General features: G+C 47.5%; 1 protein-coding gene across 12 annotated transcripts in view; it reads left to right on the top strand.

Annotated features, from left to right (window-relative positions):
• The window catches only part of Cacna1b (calcium voltage-gated channel subunit alpha1 B), a 165,444-nt gene that overhangs the window by 72,191 nt on the left and 66,889 nt on the right, over positions 1-26,364 (top strand). For 4 of the 12 annotated variants that reach the window (XM_087649855.1, XM_087649854.1, NM_147141.3 and 1 more), the window contains 5 exon segments: positions 706-823; positions 2,399-2,466; positions 5,332-5,438; positions 11,569-12,360; positions 13,172-13,389. In XM_087649855.1, coding sequence (XP_087505981.1) covers positions 706-823; positions 2,399-2,466; positions 5,332-5,438; positions 11,569-12,360; positions 13,172-13,389 — 1,303 coding nt within the window. 12 annotated transcript variants of the gene reach the window in all.

Genomic DNA, 26,364 nt, shown 5'->3' with positions numbered 1-26,364 from the left:
CAAATGTTAAAGAGCAGAATATGGTGCTCTGAGACATGATTTCCATGGATAAAGAGTTGGCTATATGAGAAATATGACATTAAACTCAGTGGGGAAGGGTGGTATATTCAGTACATGGGTCTAGAAAAATAGAGTCCCATAAGAATTAACAGGATAACCGTAGCTATACGACACAGAGTCCCAAGCAGATTAGAAGCTTATGTGAAAAAAATCATACTTTCAAATGATCAGTGAAATGTCTGACCAGAACAGAGAGTGGGAAGGAGGGCAGGGCAGGGAGAGAGGAGTTGCCCAGGCTCCTAGAGCGGAACTGTCAATGCTGCTTCTACATTTCGGAGTGAAGGTAGAGATCGTGGTTTGCTGATAGAGCAGAGACTGTGTTTAGTCTGTCCATGAGAGGGGACGTTCGTGGCCAAAGGTAGCAGGAGGCTGGAGAGGCAAAGGCCCGCCTCCATCACGTGACTCTGAGCAGCTCGCTTCCCTTTCAAACCCTTGCTGTCTATAGAGAAATGATAGTATGGTCCAGTGACCCCAGATGGCTTCATCTTCTGTGCCGCCACCTTCTGTCTCTTGGACCTTTGGAACTCCTGTAATCTTAAAATTGTGTGCATGGGCACACTGGCCCTCGATGTCTGTGTGTGTGCCTGTGCTGTGCTCTCTGGGGCGTGGTTCTGATGTGCTGTGTACTCGTTTTCTCTCCATCAGATTCTGACAGGAGAGGACTGGAATGCAGTCATGTATCATGGGATTGAGTCACAAGGAGGAGTCAGCAAAGGCATGTTTTCATCCTTTTACTTCATCGTCCTGACACTGTTTGGAAACTGTATCCTTCTTGGGGCTAAGTGCAAGTGGTTCATATGCAGCGTTCTTCCTGTGAAGCCACCTCATGGCTTCCTCCAGGAGGGCTGAGGTGTGTAACAGTTCCTTCTCAGAGTGGGGATACGTATCCCCAGGGTGCCAGAGCCATGAGTCTGGAGGGGTCTCTGGGTGTGGGAAAGGGTTATCTAGAGGCTGGGGCAGGTTACCAGGCTCTCAGGAAACACTGAATAACTGTGGAGTCCTCGCAAGACGGTATGGATATGGAGCGGGTAGGGGAGAAGGCTTTCTCCAACCTTAGCCTTAGCCAATAGGTTTGGGTTGGGGTCTGAGAATGTGTATTACAACAGTTTCATAAGCAGGACCTGATACGTTGGTCTAGGAACCAACCCCATTTAGAGAAAGTGATAGAATGTTGGAGAGCCCAAAAACCACACTGTAAGCTGGAGCCAAACATCTGTGAATTGTAGCACAGCTCCTTTTGTGAAGATGGTTCTTGCAGTGTCCCATCCTCCCACCTGGAGGGCATTCGAGCACAGAATGAAGGAAGTTGAGGATAGCCCTGGTTTCAGGGAGGGGCCAGAATAGCACTGTTGACCTCGTACTTGCCACAGCAGCCATATTAGTCAGGGTTCTCTGCAGTAATGGAACTTATAGAATGGACGTGTGTTGATATAGGATTTATTAGAATGACTTACAGGCTGCAGGTCAGCTAATCCAACGAGGGCTGGCTGTGAGCAAGAAGTTGAAGAATCTAGTAGTTGTTCAGTCCATAAGGCTAGACTTTAGGAGAAGTTGGAATCCTGGAAGCAGGCTCTAATTCACTGGCAAGTGAAGAAATGAACTTGCTAACAAGGCAAGAGCAAACAGTCAAACTGCAAAGGCTTCCTTCTTGCACATCCTTATGTGGGCTTCCAGGAGAAAGGTCTCCCCATCTCAGCTGATCTGGATTAGAGGGATGCGTCCCTCACTCAGAGGTATAGATTAGAAATAGATCATCCTCCTGCAAATTAAGTGAAATTCGCTGGCAGGTGTGCCCTCTGTATGTGGGCTTTAGTTAATTCCAGATGTTGACAACCAAGAATAACCATCACAGCAATTAAGCACTAAGTCCAGCATGTCAGCCATCAGATGCCTACCCTCCTGTTTAATGAGGGTGCTTTCTGATGTGCTTAGATCTCCCTCTGGCTGGATACCTGCAGATTGCTGCCTTTAACTCTGCTTGGGGCGTGGAGAAGCCTCCATGTGTGTGGTAGGTTAGTCCATAGGGTACACGGTACTTAGAGGGGTTCTGCGTGGTCTCAGCAAGGCTGTGCTGTCCTATCCCAGTCTGTGTGTATGTAGAGAGGGCTGAGTCATGCGAAGCTGTAGAGGGGCAATGCAGCTGGTGAGAACTGAGGTCATGGGGAAGGGGCCTTGTGCATCTAGGTTTACTGGGTCCCAGAATGGGCTGATGGTTTCAGGGGGTAGAGGCTGGAGACTTGGTAGATGGACGTTTCTGTTTTTCATGGGAAACCATGATGGAATGATATGAGACAGTTTGTGGGGCAGAGGGCTCCATTCCTTAGCTGGAGCCAACCAGACACCCTGTTGAACGTTTTCTTGGCCATTGCTGTGGACAACCTTGCCAATGCCCAGGAGTTGACCAAGGTATGTAAAACGCCACCTGCAGCCTAGAAGGTGCTAAGGAGTCTGGGGCTCGGTACATGTTACTCTGGATGAAGTTATAGAGTCACGAGGGAGGTCAGCTCCTGGGTCAGCGTCCGTGTGACTTTTCTCCAGGGGAATCTTCTCAACGTCATGAACAAAGAGATAGTAATCTGGGTTCTGGGTACAGAGGGTTGCCACGGAAGCAAGGAGGGACATGGTCTTAAAGGTAGGTATATGTGTAGGCAGGTTCCCAAAGGAGATGTGGCTTTGGAGGGGGGAATGAACTGCAGGATAGAGTGTGGGAGCATGTAGAGGCTGAACAGGACTACACGTGCATGCGTGTGATGAGGGTGAGAAGTGTTCCCAGACAAGGTGAATGAGGGCCCTAGGGAATGCCTGGTTCTGAATGCCTGAGGGGCAGCGAGAGGCCGCCCTCAGATGCTCAGTTTGGCAGTGGTGATTCTGTCTGTGCACATCTGTGTCACAGCAGGGCAGCTCCTTCTCTAGGCGGTACCCAGCAGGGACCATTCAATATTCATTTCTTATGTCCAAGCCCAGTGGGGGACATGATTATACATGTATCTCTCTCTGGTTTCCCTGTAGAAGACAGAACCCCCTCTGTAGCAACCCTCAGTTCTGTGTCCAGGTACCTGCTATGTAGCTGGGCTGCCTGCTCTCAGCCTAAGACCTTCATTTTGATTCAAGTTCTGGCTATAGCACAGAGGCGGCTACCGAGAGAATTACAGACACCTTACATGTGTGCGTGTACCAGGTTTCTGTAAGAGGTGCTCTGTGTTCTCTGTTGCTCGAGTTGGCACCTGTGCATGTCTCCCAAGTCTGAACTTAGCAGGCCAGAGTTCTCCTCACGTTGGGACTGAGAGGGCATAGCTTACGCAGTGTGGTGGCCACGACCCTGCATTGGCTTCTCCTTAGTGTTTTCTCTTCCTGCATGGAGCTGGTCCTGAGGTCCTGGGCTCCTCTTTTTCTCTGACCTCTGGCACCTGAGGACTCAGGAGTGCCACTAGCTGGCTCATTATTGTCACCAATCTGGCCGGTGCTGAGTATGGCCATCTGGCTCTGGCCAGATTCCTGGCTGGGCTCCACAGGCTGGAGGGTCCCATGTATTGCCAGAGCTATCCCTGGTGATAGTGTTTCTGGAACCATGTGAATTTGGAACACTAGCGATATTCCTGTGTAGAAATACACTTGAGTCCTGATGTCTCTCCATGTTCTCACGTGGGTGAGGGTAAACTGAGGAGGCATGATCTTCATGGACCTGCCTGTATACAGAACTCTCTATGGTGAGTTCTAAACAAGAATCCTCCTGCCTTGGGAATTGGGAGCAATGACAGCCCCATGTCTGGGCACATGTTGCTGCCTGGGCTAGGCTTGAGTGCTGGAAGGGAGGACTTAATCCATCCGGTGTTAATTAGCTTTTCTTTGCTGTGACTAAACAAACAAATTAGAGAAAAAAGGCTAAATAGGTAGACACTTTTATTTTGTCTCATGATTTCAGAGCTTTTAGTCCATTGTTAGCTGACTGTATTGTACCCAGGCTTGAGGCAAAGTCAAGAATCATGGCAGAAAGTTGTGGCAAATCAAAGCTGTTCTCTTAATGGTGGCTCAGAAGCAGAGACGGACAGGAAGGGGCCAGACCATGATATAGTGACATCTCCTAGTGATCTGTGCCTTCCAAAAGGGCCCCATTTCCTACGAGAGACCAAGCATTTGATAGGTGAGCCTGTAGGGCACAAATGTGATACTTTAACACTTTCACAAATGTATCATAGCACTGACTGTTTTTCTGTGACGTGGAAATAAATTCAAACTGATTGATTTGTAGAATACTTAGGCCATTTAACACATACCTTGAAGTGATCAAGATGACTCTTTCCCAAGGGGCCTGTCTCAGACCGTTGAAGACTCGTGCCAGGGAGTGCTGTCTGAGGAACTAGCCATCTCTTTCCGGGCCTGAGGGTCTCTGCAGTGACGTTTTCTGGGCAGTGACTAGAAGCCTAGGTTTTTTGGGTCATTTTTATGCTCCTCAAGATTCAGGTATATTTTGAGGAGTGTTAGCTTTCAGGGGAATTAGCCTCAGGAGGGCTAGACTTGAGGGTTTTAAGAAATCATGGGGGTCCACTTGTTCAGACGCACAGCTTAGAGGTCTCCCTGCCTGGTCTCGGGCTCAGCAGTGGTACTTATTCCGAGTCTTAGAACAAAGCTTGTTGGTGTTGTTGGCTTGACATGGTGTCAAGGCCAGAGGCTCTGCCAGGTGTCCATTTCTCTTTCTGGACAGGTAGCTGCATACATGCAGGTCCTATCACAGTGGCAAATAGTCACGTGTGACTTTATGGGGTCTGACTGGTTCAGGCAGAGAAACTCAAAGATGGCACATGGTCCTGATGGGGACAGGGAAGGGCTCGGCGCCTTGACCTTATTTCCAGCTTTGCGGGGTAGGCCGGCTTTATTCAGGTGGTTCAAGAGCTCCCAGAAGGACAGGGGGATGGGAAGGGGACAGATTTGCTGTGGTGAGCTTGAGGTATGAAAAAGATGCCCTGGTAGTGGCTTTGTATTGGTTTGGGGGTGATCAGGACTTGCTACGCCTACCAGCACAGACAGAGTCATCAGCTCATCAACACGCTGGACAGCACTGGTGCAGGAGTCCCAGATACTGTCACTCTGGTCCACAGACCTGGGAGGGGAGGTCTTGGAGGATCCCGAGATAACTTACCCTGGGTCACCAGGCACTCTGTCCACCAAGGACGTGGATGTCCGCATAGAGGCATTGGGAAGAAGGACTGACAGCCTCAGAGTGGCCAGTCAGGTTTTGACTTGAGAAGACTGTTGGTTTTGCTGTTCACACAGGATGAAGAGGAGATGGAAGAGGCAGCCAATCAGAAGCTTGCTCTTCAGAAGGCCAAAGAAGTAGCTGAAGTCAGCCCCATGTCTGCTGCCAACATCTCCATTGCTGCGTAAGGCTCTTGGGAACGGAGTGTGGGTGGTGTGGGCAGCAGCAGAGCCCATGTCCCCAGAAGCCCTGCCCTGGCCAGGGCTGGTGGAGACACAGCCCTTCCCTTGAATCGTGTTGAGAGGAGCCTGTGCGAAGGGCTTAGCTGAGCATTCTTTCTGCCTTTCCCGTCTGCACATGGGCAGAGTGTGAGTGTGTGGCCTTCATGTTGGGGTTAACTGGGCTTCTGAGTCACTGCATGGCGTCTGGGTGGTCCTAGTGGGCCTGTCTTTGCAAAACCCTGGCAGATGTCAGAGCAAGGGGTCAGCATATAGATTTTACACATAAGTTTCCAGAAATATACTTTGTGAGACAGACAAAAGGTTCTAGTGCAGCCCAGCCACTTCCAAAAATGTCTCTGCAGGAGCTTGTGAAGGAGGCATCTGTGATGAGAAAGGGTAAGTGTTCTCTGTGGGAAGACCCAGTCTCCCTGTCATTCAGCCAGGTCTCAGGTACAGTGAAGTTCATGGACGGGTTAGGGACTTTGGGGAAAGTTAGTGTTTAGGAGTCAAGAAAATTGGGCCCATGGCCTGGCCGTAGGCAAATCTTGGAAGAAGTAGACCCTGTTGGCATTGAGGCTGCACATTGTCCCTGCCACACACTTTTCATAGGCTGGGCGCATGGCTTTGACTCAGCACCTTGTGGTGACTTATGACTGCACTGCTGAATTATGTGTTGGAACTTGTTGGTCATAGCTGTTGATGTAGTGATCAATGTGTGTGTGTGTGTGTGTGTGTGTGTGTGTGTGTGTGTGTGTGTGTGTATCAAAAGTGGTTCTGTTCCTTCCCAGAGGTAACCAGGCAGTCTTTTCAGAGGACTTGTCTCTAAGCCTAGTAGAGAGCATTTGGCCTGAGAATTGTCAGCCAGAATGGCTGCAGCCCATGGAGACCAATGCTGGGAGCCAGGTGGGCTTAGGGTATCGCATCCCATTAGGGTGGTATGGGTGGCTTGTGGAGCTCAGCCTACAAGCCTATCCTGTTGTTTCATTGTTTGGCCAGTTCAGTTGTTGATTAGGTGGGCAGTTTAATTCAATACTTTGATCCTGACTTGATAAGACTCGGCAGGAAATCTTCCCGATTTCCTATCTGAGCTCTGTGAGCTAGTGGTGGTCTGTTGTAGAGGATGGCAGGTAAGCATTTGGCACAATCTGCTCCCAGCTTCATGGAGACATGTGGTGTGAAGCGATGCTCTTTTTAACACTTGCCTTCTCTACAGTTCCCAGCCGTGAGCAGCTCCTGCTGCCTCCAGGGGTTTCCATTCCAAAAGGCGCTCCTTTCTGACTGATACCTAGGAAGAGTGTAGGGTCCTTTCATCACCAGGAGAAATCGCCCAGGCCTTCCTTCCCTCACTGCCCTGTGTTGTGTTGTGCCCCCAAGAATGGGAGAGCTAATGGTATTACATTAGTTTGAGTAGAGGTTCTGGGGAGTTGGCCACACTGGGTGCCCTTTCCCTTGAGCGTGGTGCTGAGTGAGGGAGCTGCTGCTGCTGCTGGCTCTTGTCACCCATGTGAAGACCTCTGAGGGCTCAGGACTGTGTGAGTTCTCTCTTGTGGCTTGCTGCCAGACTGGAGAGAATGAGGCTGTCACAAACCTCTTATCTTGGCAGCTTCCCTCACAGCTGTGCCTGTGTCAGCACCGGGGGAACTCTCTTAGGGTGTTGTGTGGCTGCTGAAGGACCTTCAGCATCATGGTGATTGAGGCCTACTGCATTCTGGGTAGCATGACAGGCGATCCCAGAATTTCTGGGATGGGGTGCAGTCCTCTGCATCCCCATGAAAGCTTCTTAGGTTCCTCGAGGAGTAGGACACTAAGTGTAGGGTGTCTTTCTGCTTCTCTCCACTGCGATACCTCATTCTTAGCTAGTTTCCTAGGCACACACACAGACACTCTCACTCTTCAAAAGTCTTCCATTCACAACCGCACATGCCTTACATACACTCACAACCTCACACTCACTAGTCCTAGGTTCACACTCATGACCTCACACTTGCAGCCACTCTCTTCAGCACTGTGGTATGCTGACATGCACGCTCACACTGGGACTGTGTGAAGATGAACGGTTTTCAGCTAACGTGCAGATACCTTGGCCTTTAGAAAGGGGCACTGGGGACCTCCCCGACCGTCCCCGTGAAGCCAGCATGAGGAAAGGATAAAGAGATCGTTGCTCTCTCCACTGTTTTTGGAGAAACTTCTACACATCACTTGGAAATGGCTGCCATAACCACATGGGGACTGGGGGTCTAGGGGCAGAGATCAAGTCCTTACGAGGAAGGCAGGTGGGTTAGGTGGCAGGACCTGGGTAGCCCCACAGGGGCAGGCTCTTTCTCCTGTATTTGCCCTGTGCTTCAGGTCAAGTTTGCTTGGGACTTTGGGTGTAGGAGACTGTTGGAACTGCTGTAAGGGTGGCTGTTAACCTTCCCTGACCACTCCTCCTTAGGGCAGTGTGGGCCAAGCTGTGGTGATGGATGATCTCGGAGAGAACTGGGTCTTGTCTTCCAGCCACATAGGGTGTATTGGTTCCCTTTAGCCTCACTTTTCTGCACACATGGAGTTGGCTCTCAGCTTCTCTTTAGCGCCGGCCTTGGCCAGTGCCCGTCTGGCAGATGTTTCTCTAGCCTTCTGCCAGGCGTGCACTGTGTCCCACACCTGCACCAACGTGGCGCCATGTGTCACTCATGTCTCAAAACATTCTCTCTGGTTTTCTCACTCCTGTTTATGTTTTGTTTCTTGCATGTGCAGTTTTGTAAAGCAAACTCGAGGTACTGTATCTCGCAGCTCATCTGTCTCCAGCGTAAACTCACCGTGAGTGGTTCTGCTATGATTCTCCATCTGTGACTCCATGATAACTAATGTGCTCACACCTTCCCTCCACTCCTGACTGCTTCCCCCCAGAGTCATTTGCTTCATGGGCAGCTCCAGCCCAGCCTTCTGTGGGAATGGTGGCCATGTCCCCTGTTGTCCCCGAGTCCTATGCACAGGCTCAGATCTTTCTAAGCTTGGTCCTCCTCTCCTCTCCCTTCTGGTCTCTGTCCTTTTGTCTGCTGTTTGTCTGTGTGCAGTCACTCCAGTGTCTTGTATCTATCTATTTCTTGGCTAGGGCAGAGCTCTGTGGGTTAAGGTCTCCTGTAGTTCTCATGAAGCCCTATGCACAGGGATGACACAGAGGGCTCTGGGACCATGCCTCAGCTCCTCCTAACCCCTCCTTAATTTGGGGAGAATGCATCAGTTATTCTGAGGTGGCCTTTGTTTTATTATGAACAAAGCTTCTACAGAGCTTGTAGTAGGCCAGGGGAATACTAAAAACCCTAGGATGGGGACTGAGGGTCTGGGAGCAGAATGGGGACTGGGTGCTCACTCATAGGGAAGGAAAGTAAGGTGGGTAGCAGAACAAGCTAAGCCTCCTTGGGGGTGACACTAGCCTGGCTACTTGGCCTGAGTAGCTCTTCCTGGGGAATGTGTTCCTGGGTCTTCCTTCAAGGATAGGGCCAGCACCTATGAGTGAGGGGCCCCATCCTAGCTCCTAGGGGAGGGGCTGCTACTGTCTTCTGCCAGTGGATCCTCTTGCTGGAGAAGGAGTGTTTGCAGTTGGGCCCTCCATGTCTTTTGCCTGCTGTGTGTGCCTTTTTGACAATACCGCGGGACAATCTCAGTCTTCTAACAAGTGTGAGATGCTGCTGGGTGTTGGACCCTGATGTTTGGCAGGGTGAGAAAGCCTGTTGGGTCCTCAGTGGTCCATATTGGCAGAAATGGGCATCTGTGGTACATACTGGGGACATCTCATCCTTCCTGTAGCAGCAAGTGACAGGCCAGCTCTGCCCAGAGACCTCACAGTCTAAAACTTCTTTCTGAGCCTTGAGTTGTCCACAGGGCCTCAGCTGAGAGCCCCTCACCTTCCAGACATGACTGTGTAGCATCTATAATCTGGGACCAGGACATCATGAGCTCTTCCCCACTGGCTCTTTAGAGAGCCCTGTTAATGTAGATTCTACCTGAGTAGTGTTGCCAGCCACATAGCAGTATAGGTCAGTGAGCAGTTTCCTTTCAAGAGAGGGTCTTGAATTGCTTGTAAAGTTGGTAAAGAGGACTAGAGCTAGCTGTCTGTGCTAACTACAATGGGCCAAGGTGGGGACAAAAGCTTTAGAGACCCCGAAGGAACCTGCTGGTCTCTATGGGTTTGTGGGTCACTCAAAACAGTCTGGTGATAGTAGGTTCCAGCAGCCTGAGGAGGTGAGTGGGTGGCCCTGGCCTGGAATTTGGTCTTCTGTTTTATGTTTTGAGGCCTAGTGATGCCCTTCATTCCCGTGGGAGCCTGTCTCCTTTCTGTACTTGAGGTAGCCTTGAAGAGAGAGTCATACTTGGGGCAAGGCTAGGGCTGTGTGAGTCCACTTCTGCCTGTACCACAGGACTGGAGCTTCAGGCCTCTGCATGGGCCCATAATCTTCACTGCCCTTCTTGCCCAGTGGCGTTGCCGGCCCTACCCAGAAGGCTCACTTGAAGCGGTCACCTCTGCTGATCGGAGGACCCAGAGTCCAGTTCCATGTTGGTGTGTCGGACCTATTGAGAGGCCCAGGCAGTGAGTGAGTGATGTCAGCCGCCCCGGGATTCCTGAGGAGGGCACTCACCCTCTTCCTTATCTTGCCTTCAGTGTTGTTCAAAGATAAGCTCTATCAGGGGCAAGGAAGCCCCGTGGGCATTACTGTCTTACTGGAGTAAAGATAGCATGATTTTGATGTCTCAGTGAGCACAGCAGCTGGGGTCCTGAACCAGAGACGTTTCCTGCTGCTCTGTCAGCCTCATCGGAGAGCCTAGGGGAGAAGGCCTAGACTCTTCTTTAGCTGACAGACTTGGCAGGTGCTGGCTCCTCACCAGCACCTGATGGGATAAGATTTGCTCTCCTCCTCTTCAATAGTTCTATTGTCTTGGGCACAGTTTGCACCTGCACTGTCAGGCAGATGGGGTCTGACTGAAAGCTTGCTTCTTCCCTTCTGCCCTTCTGCATATGAACCTATCAGTGACTAGCTATGGTTTCCAAGTAGGTCTTGTCCTCTTCCTAGGCTCAATCTCTGCCCTTGTAAGGTGGGCATAGGAGAAGCACCCATCCCTGAGGTGGTTATAAAGGACGCGTGAGGTGGGTATGAACCCAGAGGCTGGTGCCATGACTGTCGTCAGTGGTACCACAGACTCTGCCAAGGTCATCCAGAAGCCTCTAAAGACTTGAGGGTGAGGCTCTAGTCTCAGATGTGGTTTCTTCTTGGCAGAGGTGGGGGTTGAGGCCACCTGTTTTTGGGCTGGTTTTATTCAGTAAAGAACTCAGAATGAAAAGGGCTCCCTGTTTTGGATGTGGAAACAGATGTCTGGGCCAGTGATGTTTGAATGAAGACAAGGCCCTTCATTGTTCAGTGAGAACTGAGCTAGGCTGCTGCCCACCCCTGGTGCTGGAGGGCTCTCTTCTCCGGAATAAAGGGTCCCCACAGAGCCAAGGGAGAAGAGGGCATTCTAGTCTGACTTGGGCTCCTGGTAGTTGGTTGAAGCCAAATAGCTCTTTACCAAGGGCTGCCCGAGTGGCTCAAAATGCAGCAGATGTTCTGTTTGTCCTCGACAGGGCTACATGCTCCCTTGGGAGGTGCCGTGGATGTCTCTAGGGAAATGTCCATTTGTGTGGCCCTTCCTGGGCCAGCTCCCAAGGGAGGCTACAGGGGTGCCTCCTTCAGTCCTTCTCCATTTGCAAGATGGTCTTTCCTTCCCACTGGCTAGCTGCCCATCTACCTTGAAATTCTGTTTACCCACTCATGCTGGCACCTGGCATTCCCACAGCCTTGCACCCTTCAGACTCTGGGCCATTGTCCTCCTGCAGCTAGGGCCCATCACCAGCCTGTTACTGCTGTCAGCCGACCTGTTCAGGACACTGACAGGAGGAGCTGAACTCTACTCCACCTCTGGGTATTCTTCCCCTGATTTGCAACACTGCTGGGGTCTTTAAGGCTCTAGTCACCTCTCTTTCCCTGCCCCCATATCCCTCCATCGCTTGTGTTCATCTGCGGCTTCCCTGTGAGGCAGGGATAAGTGTTAGTGACACTCATGACAGTCTCCCCGCAGCAGGCAGCAGAACTCGGCCAAGGCGCGCTCAGTATGGGAGCAGCGGGCCAGTCAGCTAAGGCTCCAGAACCTGCGTGCCAGCTGTGAGGCACTGTACAGTGAGATGGACCCGGAGGAGCGCCTGCGTTATGCCAGCACGCGCCACGTGAGGCCAGACATGAAGACACACATGGACCGACCCCTAGTGGTGGAACCTGGTCGGGATGGCCTGCGGGGACCCGCCGGGAACAAGTCAAAGCCTGAGGGCACGGAGGCCACCGAAGGTGCGGATCCACCACGCCGACACCACCGGCATCGTGATAGGGACAAGACCTCAGCCTCAACCCCTGCTGGAGGCGAACAGGACAGGACAGACTGCCCAAAGGCCGAAAGCACCGAGACCGGGGCCCGGGAGGAACGTGCGCGCCCTCGTCGAAGTCACAGCAAGGAGGCTCCAGGGGCTGACACACAAGTGCGTTGTGAGCGCAGTAGACGTCACCACCGGCGCGGATCCCCGGAGGAGGCCACTGAACGGGAACCTCGGCGCCACCGTGCCCACCGGCACGCACAGGACTCAAGCAAGGAAGGCAAGGAGGGCACTGCACCGGTGCTTGTACCCAAGGGCGAGCGTCGCGCAAGACATCGAGGCCCGCGTACGGGCCCCCGTGAGACAGAGAACAGTGAGGAGCCCACACGCAGGCACCGTGCAAAGCATAAGGTGCCACCAACACTTGAGCCCCCAGAGAGGGAGGTTGCAGAGAAGGAGAGCAACGTGGTGGAAGGGGATAAGGAAACTCGAAATCACCAGCCCAAGTATGTAAGAGGTCTCAATGGGGAGTGGGGTGTGTGTGTTAGGAACCCTTTTGCAAATAGGGAAAGGTACAGGGTGACTGCCAGGCTACTCCTGTTGTCACCATTCCCACTCTCTCTAAACACACTCCCAATTCTTCCCTTGGTAAACTTCCTTGTGTGCTCAGTGACACCCAGGGAGGGACTTAGAGAGACTGGAGACGTTATGAACACATTGACTCGGAAGACCAGTGAACCCAGGAGAAGAAAAGTATTGTACTGGGTGTGTGTGTGTGCGCGTGGGGGGGGGGGTTGCCAAGTAAGGGTGTTAGCTCACTTAACCAAAAAGAAACAGAGTGCTGGCCCGATTTTTGACTCTCACTCGCCAAGAAGCCTGGCAATCAGAGTTGGAGGGTGAAGCCGGCTGTGGCTCTGAGCTCATTCAGACACAGCTGGAGGTCATTGTCTGGGATCATCCTCAGGGATCATCCTACCCGTCTAGCCCAGCTCTGTTTTTATGTGTAGAGGTCTGTGCTGGGGGGCATCCTGGGGGGATCCTGGCAGGGTGTCCAAGGGAAATGGCCCGCTTTGGATTGCTTCAGTTTGATCCACACATAGACTCTAATACCTGCAGTGCTTGGCCCTGTTAAAAGCAGACAGTCAGCTCCATACCTTCCTTTTAGCCCTTTAGACACGTTTTAAGTATGCAGGGAGACAGAAACCATTCAAAACACCAGGAGGGCTTGTAGCCCAGGATGTCCTTTCCTAGGCCAGGGTAGCCCTAAGGAACTAGGTTTCACAGACTGCATCAGACTAATGAGCATTCTGGTTTCAGGGAACCTCGCTGTGACCTGGAGGCCATTGCGGTTACAGGCGTGGGCTCTCTGCACATGCTGCCCAGCACCTGTCTCCAGAAAGTGGACGAACAGCCAGAGGATGCAGACAACCAGCGTAATGTCACCCGGATGGGCAGTCAGCCCTCAGACCCCAGCACCACTGTGCATGTCCCAGTGACACTGACAGGCCCTCCCGGGGAGGCCACTGTAGTTCCCAGTGAGTATCTCCCTGTAACCAATGGCAGGCCCAGCTACCCCAGTCCTTACCACTCTGTTAGTGGTTGGGGATCCAGCTCGCTTCTCTGAATTTCTCCCAGTAGGAGAGAAAGTTCTTTGCTATTAATGTCCATCCTTTGATGTCTCTTGGCTCTCCATTGCTGCAGAGGCAGATCAATGGTAAATACCTTTGATCCTCTTCCTAAAGATGCTTTCATGTTGCTATCCAGGCTTGCTGTCAGCGTGCTAAGAACATGGTGGAAGGTGGCCAGAGTAGCCAGCAAAACCACAGTGTTCATCTTCTGGTGCTTGAGAAGTGGTGGTAAGAACTGGTGCTAGGGTAGGAAGGTAGTGCAGAACTGTCATCTACCTGCTCACACATCCCTGGAGCTTAAGCCCCCACCTCTACCACCACCGCTGTCTGACTTACTCTTCTGTCCCTTGTGTGCTCCAATGCATGTGTAGCCAGGAAGGAGCATGTGGTAAGAGCACAGTGAATATGTCATGTAGTGAGTGACAGAGGTGGGCCTCACAGGGATGATGTCGGAATGGAAAGCAAACCAGGAAGCATTCCAGGGAGAGAGGGAGGGCCTGCGGAAGGCCAGGGAGGTGTGAGCTCCAATGTAGGCTGTGGGACATACGTAAGCCATGCACAACCAAGTGCAGTCACTCACACACCTTGTGAGTCCCCTTGAGGGACTAGCAGGGCCCGGTGCTGACTTCTAGCTTCTTAGCCTCTGGTTTCTGTGAGTTTCCTCTGAGGAAACTTGGTCTTGGTCATTCTTGTTTCACTTGCTCTGCACCCAAATAAGTCTGTCTTCCCACCCTCTTTTCTCTTTAGAGTAGCCTGGGACTGAGCCCAGGGAATCCATTGGGATTTTGTTCACAGTTGGCCGAACCACGCTGGCAGCCAGACTCTTCAGAGTGGAATCGTACAGCACGCAGATTTTCAAGTTGGCTTAAAAAAAAAAAAAGAAAGAAAACAAACTTTATCATTATAGAGTTTTATGGCTTGGTAGTTCATTTCTTACTACATTAAAGGTCCACTGGCTGGAACATTATCCAGTCGCCTATTGGAGGATGTTCAAGTAGTTTCCTGTTTTGATGGTTATGAACAGACAGGCATGTTTGGGGTTGATCTCGGTGCAGTCCTATGAGTGCATACGTGAGCATTCATGATGATGAAGTTATATGTGGGTAAGACGGTTTAGTTTTGTAGGACACTGTGATCTGTCTTTAGTGAGGCCGGGCTGCTTTCTTCCCGTAGCAATGAATGAAGTGCTTACTGCTGTAATCTTGTACTTCTGTGTTACCAGTGGTTTGGACTTGAGTTGTTCTAATGAAATGTATAGTAGGGTTTGTTTAAACTGGCAACTTCCTCATGAAATATGCTTTTGAGTGTTTTTTATTACGTATACTTGACATTTATGTACCTTTGGTGAGGTTTCTATTCAGGTCTTTTGCCTATTTTTAATTGATTTGTTTAATAACTATTAACTTTATATACATGTATATATATATCTTATTTATATATGTATATATGTCATTTTTAATTTTTATGTGTGTGTGTGTGTGTAAGAGTTTTTCTTGTATGTGTACTTGTGCACCATGTGCGTGTCTGCTCCTGGAGGAATCAGAAGAGATAGGGCTTTAGAAACCCTGTAACTGGAGTTACAGATGGTCATAGGCTGCCATGGGGGGTGCTGGTTCCTGAACCCAGGCCGTCTGCAAGAGCAGGCAGTGCTCTTAAGCACTGAATCATCTCTCCAAACCCTCTTTGTATATTTTTCACAGAGGTCTTTTTTTCAAATATGTTTTGTATTTCTCCTAGGTTCTGGCTTGGAGTTTTAGTTTCTGAAGCCTGGCAGGTTTTCTTTCCTGAGACCAAGTCTCACTGTATGGCTCGGATGGTGAGCTCTGACCTGAGTGCTGAATTCAGAGGTGTTCATACCAGAAGTGTGCTCTGTCTGCTGTTCCCAACTGTTGCTTTTGGGAGTTGATTTTGCCTGTTACAGCTTCTCCCAGAAGAAGAAATATGAGGCTATTGAGTTTTTTTTTTTAATTTTTATATTCATTACTTCTCCTGTTTTTCTGAATCCTCAAATCACGCATTGTTGATTCTGTTTGCTTTTCCGAGTACATTATCAAAACTTCTGTCAGTGAGTTTATCTCTCTTTCAAATTTTGGGTGTCTTAATCTGTCTGATTGGATTGATGGGTAACAGCCAGGCTGTTTGGTACCCTTGCCTTGTTTTGCCAACACTAAGGTAAAGATTCTGGCTTGGGACCTATGTATAAACTTACATTTATAATATACATCAGTTCCAATTATTTGTTTGTTTGTTTATTTATTGCCTGTCAAACTGTTAAATTGTGTTAAGTCTTTTCAGAATCCATGGAGGTCATATTTTCTTTTAGATGCAGAAATTTATAGCAACGAATTTCAGATCTGGAACTGTCTACACGATGTTAGACTGTACCTATACTAAATCATTATTTGTTAGTAGATTTATCATTTTATTTTTATGATATAAAAATCCCATGTAGAAGCTACTCTGGAGCCTGGGTCCTCTAAATGGAGAACCCTTTCGTAAATGGGTTCTCACAGGATGGTCAGAGAATTTATCATTGGGCGACTTGACTGTGTAGTCTCTTTCCAGAGGTCAGGGGTCAAGTAGCTGTAGGTCTTGGAGGTGGCATCAAAGGTGGACTGGAGGAAGTTGCCTAAGTGGCAGTATATGCCTAGCTCAGTGGTTCTCAACCTGTGGGTTGTGACCCTGGGGCGGTTAGATATTTTCATTATAATTTCTAACAGTAGCATAAATTTCTAACACAAATTTACAATTATGAAGCAGCAACAAAATAATTTTATGGTTGGGGTTCACCGCAGCATAAGGTACTGCATTAAAGGGTTGTAGCATTAGGACGGTGGAGAACCGTTGGGCTAGCTGCTGTGCAGTCAGCCCCTGCAGCATCTTGGATGAAGGAGTACAGATGATGGGAGAGTGTTGGGGGCAGAAACAAGGCACACCAGCACAGAGCCACAGTAGCCTGGCAACCTCCCCGGGATGGCTAACCTTGTTTCCCCAGTAACCTCTCTATACAGGGATAATGACCCACAAATATCAGTGGCCACTGCTTTTACTGCCAAGACTAGCATGACCATTACTGTGACAAAAGCTTGTCTCCTGCCTGCGGGGTCCTCTAGGCACGAGAGGCCCCCATGGGGCCACCTCATGGTTCCAGAGGGACACCCTCCTCTCTCACCGAGTTCAAAAGTCACATGATGACACCTAGTGTAATTGCGCAGATTGAGTAAGACGGTTACACCTACTTTGAAATGTGTTGTTAGAATATATTAAGCTATTTTTAAGTATGGTTTTGACTTGGTACTTTAAAGTGAGGCGTGTACTGTGGCTTTATCAATTCTGTTTAAGCATTGTGAGGTTAGGAAATTAATGTCATATAGTCATATCATATTCAAGCAACCTCAATATTCCATTCCTGAAAAGTACATGTTCCAATTACAGCCAATTTTTTTAACATTATATTTTATCTTCCTGCTATTGGGTATCAAACTGAGGGCTCTACACATGTTAGGCAAGAAATCCGTTGCCTTTCTTATTTAAAACAGTAAAAAAAACCCATGTTACATGCTACCTTACCCAGCAGTTTCATAAAATATGAAAAAGCAATTAAACAGTGAGAAACTGTCACGTTAGGACAGAAAGAGTCTGACGTAAGTGTTGCTGACCATTGGTTAAAATAGGAACAGCTTTGGATGCTTCTCTTCTTGAAATGTAGAGCACTTTTCAAAAACACCCACACATGGTCTACTGTTCTGCCAGTCGATTTTGTACACCTGCCTGTGAGTTCTTCTCTATATTATTCTGTTAAAACATTTGATGTTCTGGCTGGTACACTCTTCTGCGTGAACACCTGGCAGGAAGCTAACACTGTAGGGACATATTTTTCTGGAATGTTAGGCATGATAAAAGGAGAGGTTGTGAACTGGGGGGTATTGTTCAGATGAGGAAGTAGCCCGTGGAATGGACTCGTCAGTTCATAAAAAGAACTGGAATTGTTTGGTGTTGAGGTACAATCTTTAAGTAGGTACAATTCTTTGGTAGAATTTTGTAAAATTATCTTATGCATTTATGTAATGGTATCTCTTTGTGTATTGGTCTGTTTAGATATTGTCTCAAGGTGAGCTCAGTATTTTCCTGTTAAAAAATTATCCATTTAGAGACTAGAGAGATGGTAGAGTTTGTCCCACAAGTATGAGACCTCAGTTTAGATTCCAAATAGCCATGCGAGAAGGCAGGTACGGCACTGAGCCTGTTATCTCCTAAGTGGGGAGATGATCCTTGGGGCTCGCTGGCCGGTCAGGCTAGCTAACCCGTGAACTCCAGGTCCAGGGTAAGAGACCCTATTTTACTCCCAGAAAGGTGGGGATTGATTAAGGAAGATACCTAATGTTGACAAATGGCTTCCACACACACACACCTTTATATATGTGTACACATATGAATGTACACACACATGCTTGTGTACCCACCAAGCAATAGATTTAATCTAGGGTTTTTAATTTACATAAACTTACAGAGTATTGGCTTACATTCTCTTCCTCCTCCTCCTCCTCCTTTTCCTCCTCCTCCTCCTCCTCCCCTCCCCACTCCCCTCCAGGGTCTCACTGTTTAGCCTTGGCTGTCCTAGAACCTCTCCCCGCCTCTCCCCGCCTGTAGACCAGGCTGCCTCCAGCACTTTCTGCCTCTGCCCGCCTCTCTCCGCCTCTCTCCGCCTCTCTCCGCCTCTCTCCGCCTCTGCCCGCCTCTCTCCGCCTCTGCCCGCCTCTCTCCTCCTCTCCCCGCCTCTGCCCGCCTCTCTCCGCCTCTGCCCGCCTCTCTCCGCCTCTGCCCGCCTCTCTCCGCCTCTCCCCGCCTCTCTCCGCCTCTCCCCGCCTCTGCCCGCCTCTCTCCACCTCTCCCCGCCTCTGCCCGCCTCTCCCCGCCTCTCCCCGCCTCTCCCCGCCTCTCTCCGCCTCTGCCCGCCTCTGCCCGCCTCTGCCCGCCTCTCCCCGCCTCTCTCCACCTCTCCCCGCCTCTGCCCGCCTCTCTCCGCCTCTCCCCGCCTCTCTCCACCTCTCCCCGCCTCTGCCCGCCTCTCCCCGCCTCTCCCCGCCTCTCTCCGCCTCTGCCCGCCTCTCTCCACCTCTGCCCGCCTCTCTCCTCCTCTCCCCGCCTCTCTCCACCTCTCCCCGCCTCTGCCCGCCTCTCCCCGCCTCTGCCCGCCTCTCTCCACCTCTCCCCGCCTCTGCCCGCCTCTCCCCGCCTCTCCCCACCTCTCCCCGCCTCTCTCCGCCTCTCTCCGCCTCTCCCCGCCTCTCCCCGCCTCTCTCCGCCTCTCCCCGCCTCTCTCCGCCTCTCTCCACCTCTCCCCGCCTCTCCCCGCCTCTCCCCGCCTCTGCCCGCCTCTGTCCGCCTCTGGGCGTGCTGGCATTAAAGGTGTGTGCCTGGCCTCAAGTATTTTTTGTGTTTTGTGTTTGTTGTTGTTATTTTTAGAACTCCTAGTTGTTTCTTTGACTTCTCCTTTTTCTTGATTAGATTAGTTAGCAGTTGATAAATACTTTGTAATCCTTATAAAATGAAAATCAGTATTTTAGTTCATTTGACATTTACAGCATGTTTTGTTGTAAAACTTATTTTTCATTTTATCTTTTTTATTTTTCCTTTTTTGTTTTATTTTATAGTTGCTCTTTTCTAACTTCTTAGTTTACATAATTTTGACGTATTTTACCTCAAACATGTATTTGTAGATTCCTTCCAAATTCTCTATAAACGAATCCCAAATGAACAATTTAAATTCTCTCACGTTTATTTCTTCGTTTACATGTCCTGGTTGTGATATTTAATGCTACAGTTCCTCAGGCTCACGATTCTCCTGCCTCAGCCTTCTAGTGCTAGAATTACATACAGATCTGTGTTAGCACACTCAGTTCTGGTTTTACTTTTCATAATGTCCTTGTGTCTGGTTTGGGCATTAAAGTAAGAATGGAGCCATAAAATGCTTTGGATCTAATAGACCTATTTCCAGAGTAAATTATGCCAAATTGGGTACTAATTGTCCTTTAAGTATTTGATAGAAATTGCCAAACAAGCATTCCTTGTCTGAGGGCTGTGAAATGGGTAGCTGTGGAGTTATGATATCAGCTTCATTTTGAATGATTTCGACTGTCGAGGGCTTTTACATCCGTTAAAGTTGCCAGTTCTACGTGTATATCGTTGGCCAGAGTTAGTCCCTGTCACCCTTATGCCACCTTCAGGCTCCCATCATTCCTTTGATTGGTGTGCATTTCCTCTCTCCTTTTTCTCAGTCTTGCCACATTTGTTAATTTTATTGATCTTTTGAAAAGATTGGATTGTTTTATTGATTTTATTTCATGATTTTTTGTTTTAAAATTTGTGTCTGTGTACACATTTGGCTCTATTTTAATTTAAATTGTAAATTTAATTTAAATAATTAAAATTATTCAAATCAAATGATTAAAATTTAAATAATTGTATATAATTTAAATTTAATTTGATTTCTACTTTTCATTGCTTTGTTCTTTTCTAATTTTCTTGTGGTAGGAATATATATCTATATCTATATATGTATGTATATACACATATACGTACAAACATATAAATAAAATTTCTATTTTTCTGCTCATCTTTAAAAACGTTGTTTATATTAATGAATGCTTTTGCATTCATTGTGTATGTATGCACATTATCTGCATTCCTGGCACCCTTAGAAGTCAGAAGAGAAGCGTCAGATCCCCTGAAACTGAAGTCACAGATGATTGTAGCTACCATGTGGGTGCTAAGAACGGAACTTGGGTGCTCTGTAAGAGCAGGAAGGCTCTAAAGCCCTGAGCCATCTGTCTAGCCACTGCTATTCTAATACAAATATTTAGTGTTACAAGTTTCTCCCTTTGCACTGACTCTGTTTCTGCTATAGGTTTTCTTTTACTTTTTTTTTTCTTTTTTTTTTTTCCGGAGCTGGGGACTGAACCCAGGGCCTTGCGCTTCCTAGGCAAGCGCTCTACCACTGAGCTAAATCCCCAACCCCCTGCTATAGATTTTCATGGGATATATTTTAATTCTTCTTTATTTTTATTTAAAAAATTCCTTTGAGATTTATTTCTTGGCTCAATGGGTCATTGAGATGATATAGGGAGATGATATAGGGGTAGTGTCCAAGTGTTTGTAGAATTCCTTGTCTTTCTGTTGTCAACTCCTACTTTTATTACTTTGTGGTCAGGAACTACATTCTGTATTATTACTTGTCTTTCAGTTTTTAGGTTTTGTTCCCATTGTCCAGGATATGAATCATGATAGATGGTTTTTGCGTGTTGGAAAGAACATGCGTTCTGTTGCTGGGAGGAATGTTCTGTAAGGGCCAGTTCCATCCTGTTGGTTGGCCTTTCTGTGTGGGTGTTATTTTATGTCTGGATCTGTCAGTTGTTGAGAAAAGGATGCTCATTGCTCTAAGTATAACTTTGGGTGGAATCTACCTTTTCTTTCATACGGTAAGTTGTTACTTCCACATTTGTGAGTTGCTGTTGGATACAAACACATTTATGGTTGGTCCTTTAGGTGCAACAGCCTTTTTGTCTTTGTGCTATGCCTTTCTCTGAACCTGGTAATTTCCCTTGATTTGAAGTCTATCATGGTTTGGTTAACATACTTCCTATTTTTGATTTTTTTTTTTTACTTTTTATTTTCAGGTTGTACATTTACATTTGAAGTGAACTTCTTATAAACAGCACATGATTGGGTCCTGGTTTAATCCACTGCAAATTCTTTTATTTGTCATCATAACATTTACATTTAATGTAATTGTTGGTGAGATTAGAGTGTAAGTTTGTTATCCTAATTTTTGTTTTCTGTTTGTTCTGTTTCTTATTTCTCTGGTTTATTTTCCCCTGCCTTTCTTGTTATTTGAATGTATTTAAAACTCCAATTTGATTTATCTACATTACTTTCTAGTGTGTCTATTGTATAACTAACTGCTTGAGGTGTTTTATTATATAAGTGACCCTGGTTTATCATTTTGTCAGTTTGAGTACAATATAAAGTTTCTCTCTATATGTCTCCCTCTCTTTAATAATATAGTATTCTTAAGTTTTTCCTCTGTATAAGTTTAGAATCTTAACAGAGTATGTTTTAATTTTTATTTCAGCTACCAAATATAACTTAGAAAAGTGAAGAGGAGAAGGAAAATGTGTTATATTTACTCATTTTTCCTTATTAGTCTTTCTTCCTTTCTGGTATTCTATGTCCTTCCATAAATGGTCTCTGTAAAAAGCTTTCTGGAGCTGTTCTTTTGACGTAGGTCTGCAGGTGACAGAGTCTCTTAGTTCCCTTCATCCAAGGGCGTCTTGATGTTCCCTTCATTCCTGAAGGATATTTTTATTGGGTGTAGAATTCTGGGTTGACCGTTCTTTTTTTTTCAGCACTTGAAAAAAACGTGTGCCTCTTCTGAGTCCATGGTTTCTGATGAGAAATCCACTGTCACTCGCAATGTTCTCTTCCTGTAGGTAAGCTGCTGTTTCTCTCTGCTGCTTTCAAGGCTCGTTTTGTCTCTATGTTTCAGAGGTTTGAATACAATGTATTTCGATGTGGACTTCTTCAAATTTATCCTGTTTGGGGTTTGCTCAGCTTCTTGAATCTATAGGTTAATTTCTTTGGCGAACTTTGGGAATATTTCATCTTTTACGTCTTTGAGTACTTCCTTAGTCTGCTTGTTCTGTTTTTAGCCTGAGACCCTGGCAGTATGAATGCTAAATCTTGCTGTACTCCTACAGGGTCTTGAGCTACCTTGATTTATTTTTCAGTGTATTTTCTCTCTGTTGATCAGACTGGATAATTTCTATTTTCCTATCTTCTAGTTTGTGGATTTTTTCCTCTGTGTCCTCCGTTCTGCAGTTGAGCCTGCTTGTCAAGTTTTTCATTTAGTTACTATATTTTTCAATCACGTACTTCCGCAGATCTTCTATTTCTTTGCCAAGATTTTCTGCTTTTTGTTTGTTTCAAGTTTTTTTTTTCCAGCTGTCAAGAATTTCTGGAATGCTGTTTTAAAGTCTTTGTCAGATAGGTTTGACATCTGTTTCCTTATTGCCCGTTGGTTGTTTTTTCTTGTTCAGTTTGATTTCCTGGTTCTTGGTGTGATAAGTAATTGGTTTGATTAATCGAAATCTAGCTACTTTAGAATTAGATGATGAGCCTCTGAGTCTTGTTTAAGTCTTCTGCTTTGCCTTGTCTGCTGTGATAGACTCAGGAAAGAGAATGGAGAACAGTCTTGTTAGTTCTAGGTGGGGTGGGAAAATGGATTCTCACTTGGCTGCGGTAGGCCTCAGTGGAAGAGACCACCTCATTATCGCTGGCTTTGGTTGGTATACCAGTTCTCTACTGCTCCCGTGTGACTGCCGTGACCCTCATGACCTCTGGCTGGTAGTTCTATTCCTAGTTTCCACCTGCACTCATTTTAGTATCACAAGAAAGGATGCTTCATAACTAACCATTGGTGACTCTTGAAGTCCAGTCTCTGCGTGGGCCCGCACTGCCATCGCATTGGTTTGGGTCTGGTTACCTCAGGATGAAAACCCTGCTCCCATTCTACTGCTCAGTGCTCAGCCGATACGTTGGGTTGCCTCTTCCTGGAAGTGAAGATGAAGGTCCAGGCTCCTGCCTTAGCCTGGGCTTGTTTGAGAAGGAGTAGGACTACCTCTGTTTTGTTTTTCCCTGTGAGTTTGGCTGTAGTGTAGCAAATGTTGCCTGTAAGTCTTCTGTTCTGCTAGGCTTTCGTGTCTCCTAGTCTTTTGATGAGGGCTTTTTGAAATCTATGCCCATTGATACTTGTGAATTTCACTGGGCATCTGAGGCAGAAAATAAAACTCAGAAAAGGCAGTGTCTACTGTGCTATTCTGTAGTCCCAAGACTCCTTCCTGCTGTTTCCTTCCTGCCCTTCAAATATTTTTACATTCATCTTGATGCGATGCTCAAGGATCAGGTCTATCAAGTCTGCTTTGTTGAATGGAGAGGGAAGAAACTTTTAACTTCATCTTCCCAGAAGAACTCATATCTTGAGTTAATTTCTGTATGTGGCATAGGTAAAGATTAAGGACCCCTTACTGGATCTCTTCGTTACCATTTCCTGTGGAAGAAGGACTGTCCCTTTCTATTCAGTTACTTTGCTGCCTTTGTTGAATCAGTTGGTAGATGGTAGCGGAACTCCAGGAGGATTTCTGGAACTCCAGGAGGATTTCGGGAACTGCCTTTTCAGTGATTAGCTCTGCCACGTTGCTTTGTTCTCATGCAGTAGACGTTCCAGTGATACATGGGTTGGGTCTGTGCTGCTGCCTCTTGTATGACTTTCTAACCCTTTTAACACTCAGTCCTTACTAGTTTTTCTCTTGATGCAATCTGCTCTCTTTTTCCCCTGAGAACTTTAAGCCGTCTGTTCTTCTGTGGGCGCCTTGCAGTTTCTGAGATGATTTAAATTCTCACTTTGGAATGGCGAGCAGTCATCTGGTATCTCTCATGGCCCCACCAAATCTTCACTGAGACTGTCAGGTCTGGGGCATAGCTCTCCTTAGCTCTTCTGTAATGACATTCACCGTTTCAAGTTTGAGAGTTGTTTTAACTTTCTCCTGCTTTACAAGTGTGTGTGTGTGTGTGTGTGTGTGTGTGTGTGTGTGTGTGTGATTTTCATTAATAGTTTTGATCTTGTTTCCATTTCCTTATTATAGAAGCTATGCATGTTGGATACCTTTTCAGATAAGGATAGAATAAAGGATTTCTTTTTGTTGATATTTTGTTTGTTTGTTTTCCCTGGTAGTTATGTTTGAGTCTGTGAAGCACAGGCTAGCCCTTTGTGCTTGCTAGTGGTGTAGTGTGCTCACAGGAGTACTGTCTTCTACTGGTGCGATGGAATTTAGTGTCTTTGCCAGGATTTTGGGTTGGTTCTTCATTGTTCTAGCACTCCAGTGTGCTGTCTGCCTCTGTCACAGCCATGGCTTCGGCCCTTGGAACCTCACCAGCATGCAGTAGCCCCTCATTGTAGTGATTCTTGTCTTCAGTAGCAGGATTTAGGTGGCTTTTTAAGTCCCTCAAGTAGTATTCTGGTTCTTCTGGCCTCAGACTTAGTCTTAGAGTTTATTTGTTAAGGATGGGACCCGTCTTGTAGGGCAGGCTCTGGCTGATGCCCGAGGTTCACATCAGCAGGCCTCTGACGCACCACCTCTCTGGTCTCTGCTTGGTTCTTCAGACCTCAGTCTTTCTATTTCCTGTCAGAGCCCAGACTGTGCAGAACCAGCAGTGCCTCTTCCCTTTTCCTTTTTTTCTTTCCCCCAGTTGCTCTTGAGGAAGCGGCAAGCTCTCCTGCCCCTGAAGCCAAGGAAGTTCAGAGGCTCAGGCCACCAACCTTTAGGACATTAGAGAGCAACTGGTGTAACACAGTTCCCACCCTTTTAATGGGTGCTATGTAATTAAACATACCTTCCTTTCCAACTTTCTCAGAACTTCAACATTCCTGCTCTGCAATTCCCTTCCCTCTCTGTGCTACCCATGAAGATGAAGACAGCCTGACCACATGATGTCTCCCGTTTCCCCTGAGACTTACAGGAAGGAACCCCAACCCTGCGTCATGGGCCTGAACTCCTTCAAAGTTCATGATACCATGATATGAGTTTATCTATGGCAGTGGGGCCTGAACTCTCCTGCCATGCTGCTGTCCTTCTGTCTGTGTCTGTACTGTGCATGACATGAATAATGTTTAAAAATGAATCATACCCAAAAGGACGGTCGGCCTCAGTTATGCTCCTGAGACTGCTCACTTCTGCGTCCTAGTTCATAGTTAACCTGTATGTGAGAGATGCTGGAGTGGGGTGACTTTGTTCTCTCTTTATTGACCTATGGCTTATGGAGGGTACAGGGAGAAGCGCAGGTATTGAAGGCCACCATTCTTAGGGAGGTGCTCTCCTCCTTGGTCCAGTCAAGTTTATTCTATATTTTAAATGAGTACTCCATCACAGACTATATCTCTGCTCCAAGGCCTGTCTTTCTAAGTAGCCTAAGCTGGTATTGTACTCACTGTAGTCCAGGCCATTCTTGACCTTGAGATTTTCCTTTTTCAGCCTTCTGATATCTGTGACTTCAGGCTTGTACCATCAGGAGCCCTGGCTATGTTTCTGAAGTCCTTCTCTCCCTCCCTCCCTCCCTCCCTCCCTCCCTCCCTCCCTCCCTCCCTCCCTTCCTCCTCTTCTTGAATACTTTTCTCTACAGGCCGCTCCTTTTAAGTCATTATCAGTGGCAACTTCTATTTTGGTCTCCCCACCAGGTCTGCTGGGTCACTAGTCACTGCTCATGTATCTCCTTTCTTATGCTTTCTGTTTCCTGCCTGTGTTGTGAGGCCCCCTTCTGTTTCCTGTCTGTGTTGTGAGGCCCCTTCTCTGTTTCCTGTCTGTGTTGTGAGGCCCCTTCTCTGTTTCCTGTCTGTGTTGTGAGGCCCCTTCTCTGTTTCCTGCCTGTGTTGTGAGGCCCCTTCTCTGTTTCCTGTCTGTGTTGTGAGGCCCCTTCTCTGTTTCCTGTCTGTGTTGTGAGGCCCCTTCTCTGTTTCCTGTCTGTGTTGTGAGGCCCCTTCTCTGTTTCCTGTCTGTGTTGTGAGGTCCCTTCTTCTGGTAACATTTTGATGCTCTCAGCTCATAACATTTGAACTTTTCTACTTCATTTACAAGTTTTAAGCTTTAGATCTCACTCTTAAGGATTGCTTGATTATAATAAATGTTTGAAGCTTGTTTTTATTTTGTCCTTTAAGTTTCACTGTATCTTATCTGATTCATCTGTATGGTTTGAACTTCCAAATAGCAAATGTTTCTCTCAGCGGTGTCAAACTTGTGGCAGTGGCTCAAGGTAATGATGAACTTGACCCAA

The sequence above is a fragment of the Rattus norvegicus genome, chromosome 3 (assembly GCF_021556685.1).
Source record: "Rattus norvegicus strain SHRSP/BbbUtx chromosome 3, alternate assembly SHRSP_T2T, whole genome shotgun sequence".
Lineage (NCBI taxonomy): Eukaryota > Metazoa > Chordata > Mammalia > Rodentia > Muridae > Rattus > Rattus norvegicus.
This window is presented reverse-complemented; position numbering and strand designations above follow the sequence as displayed.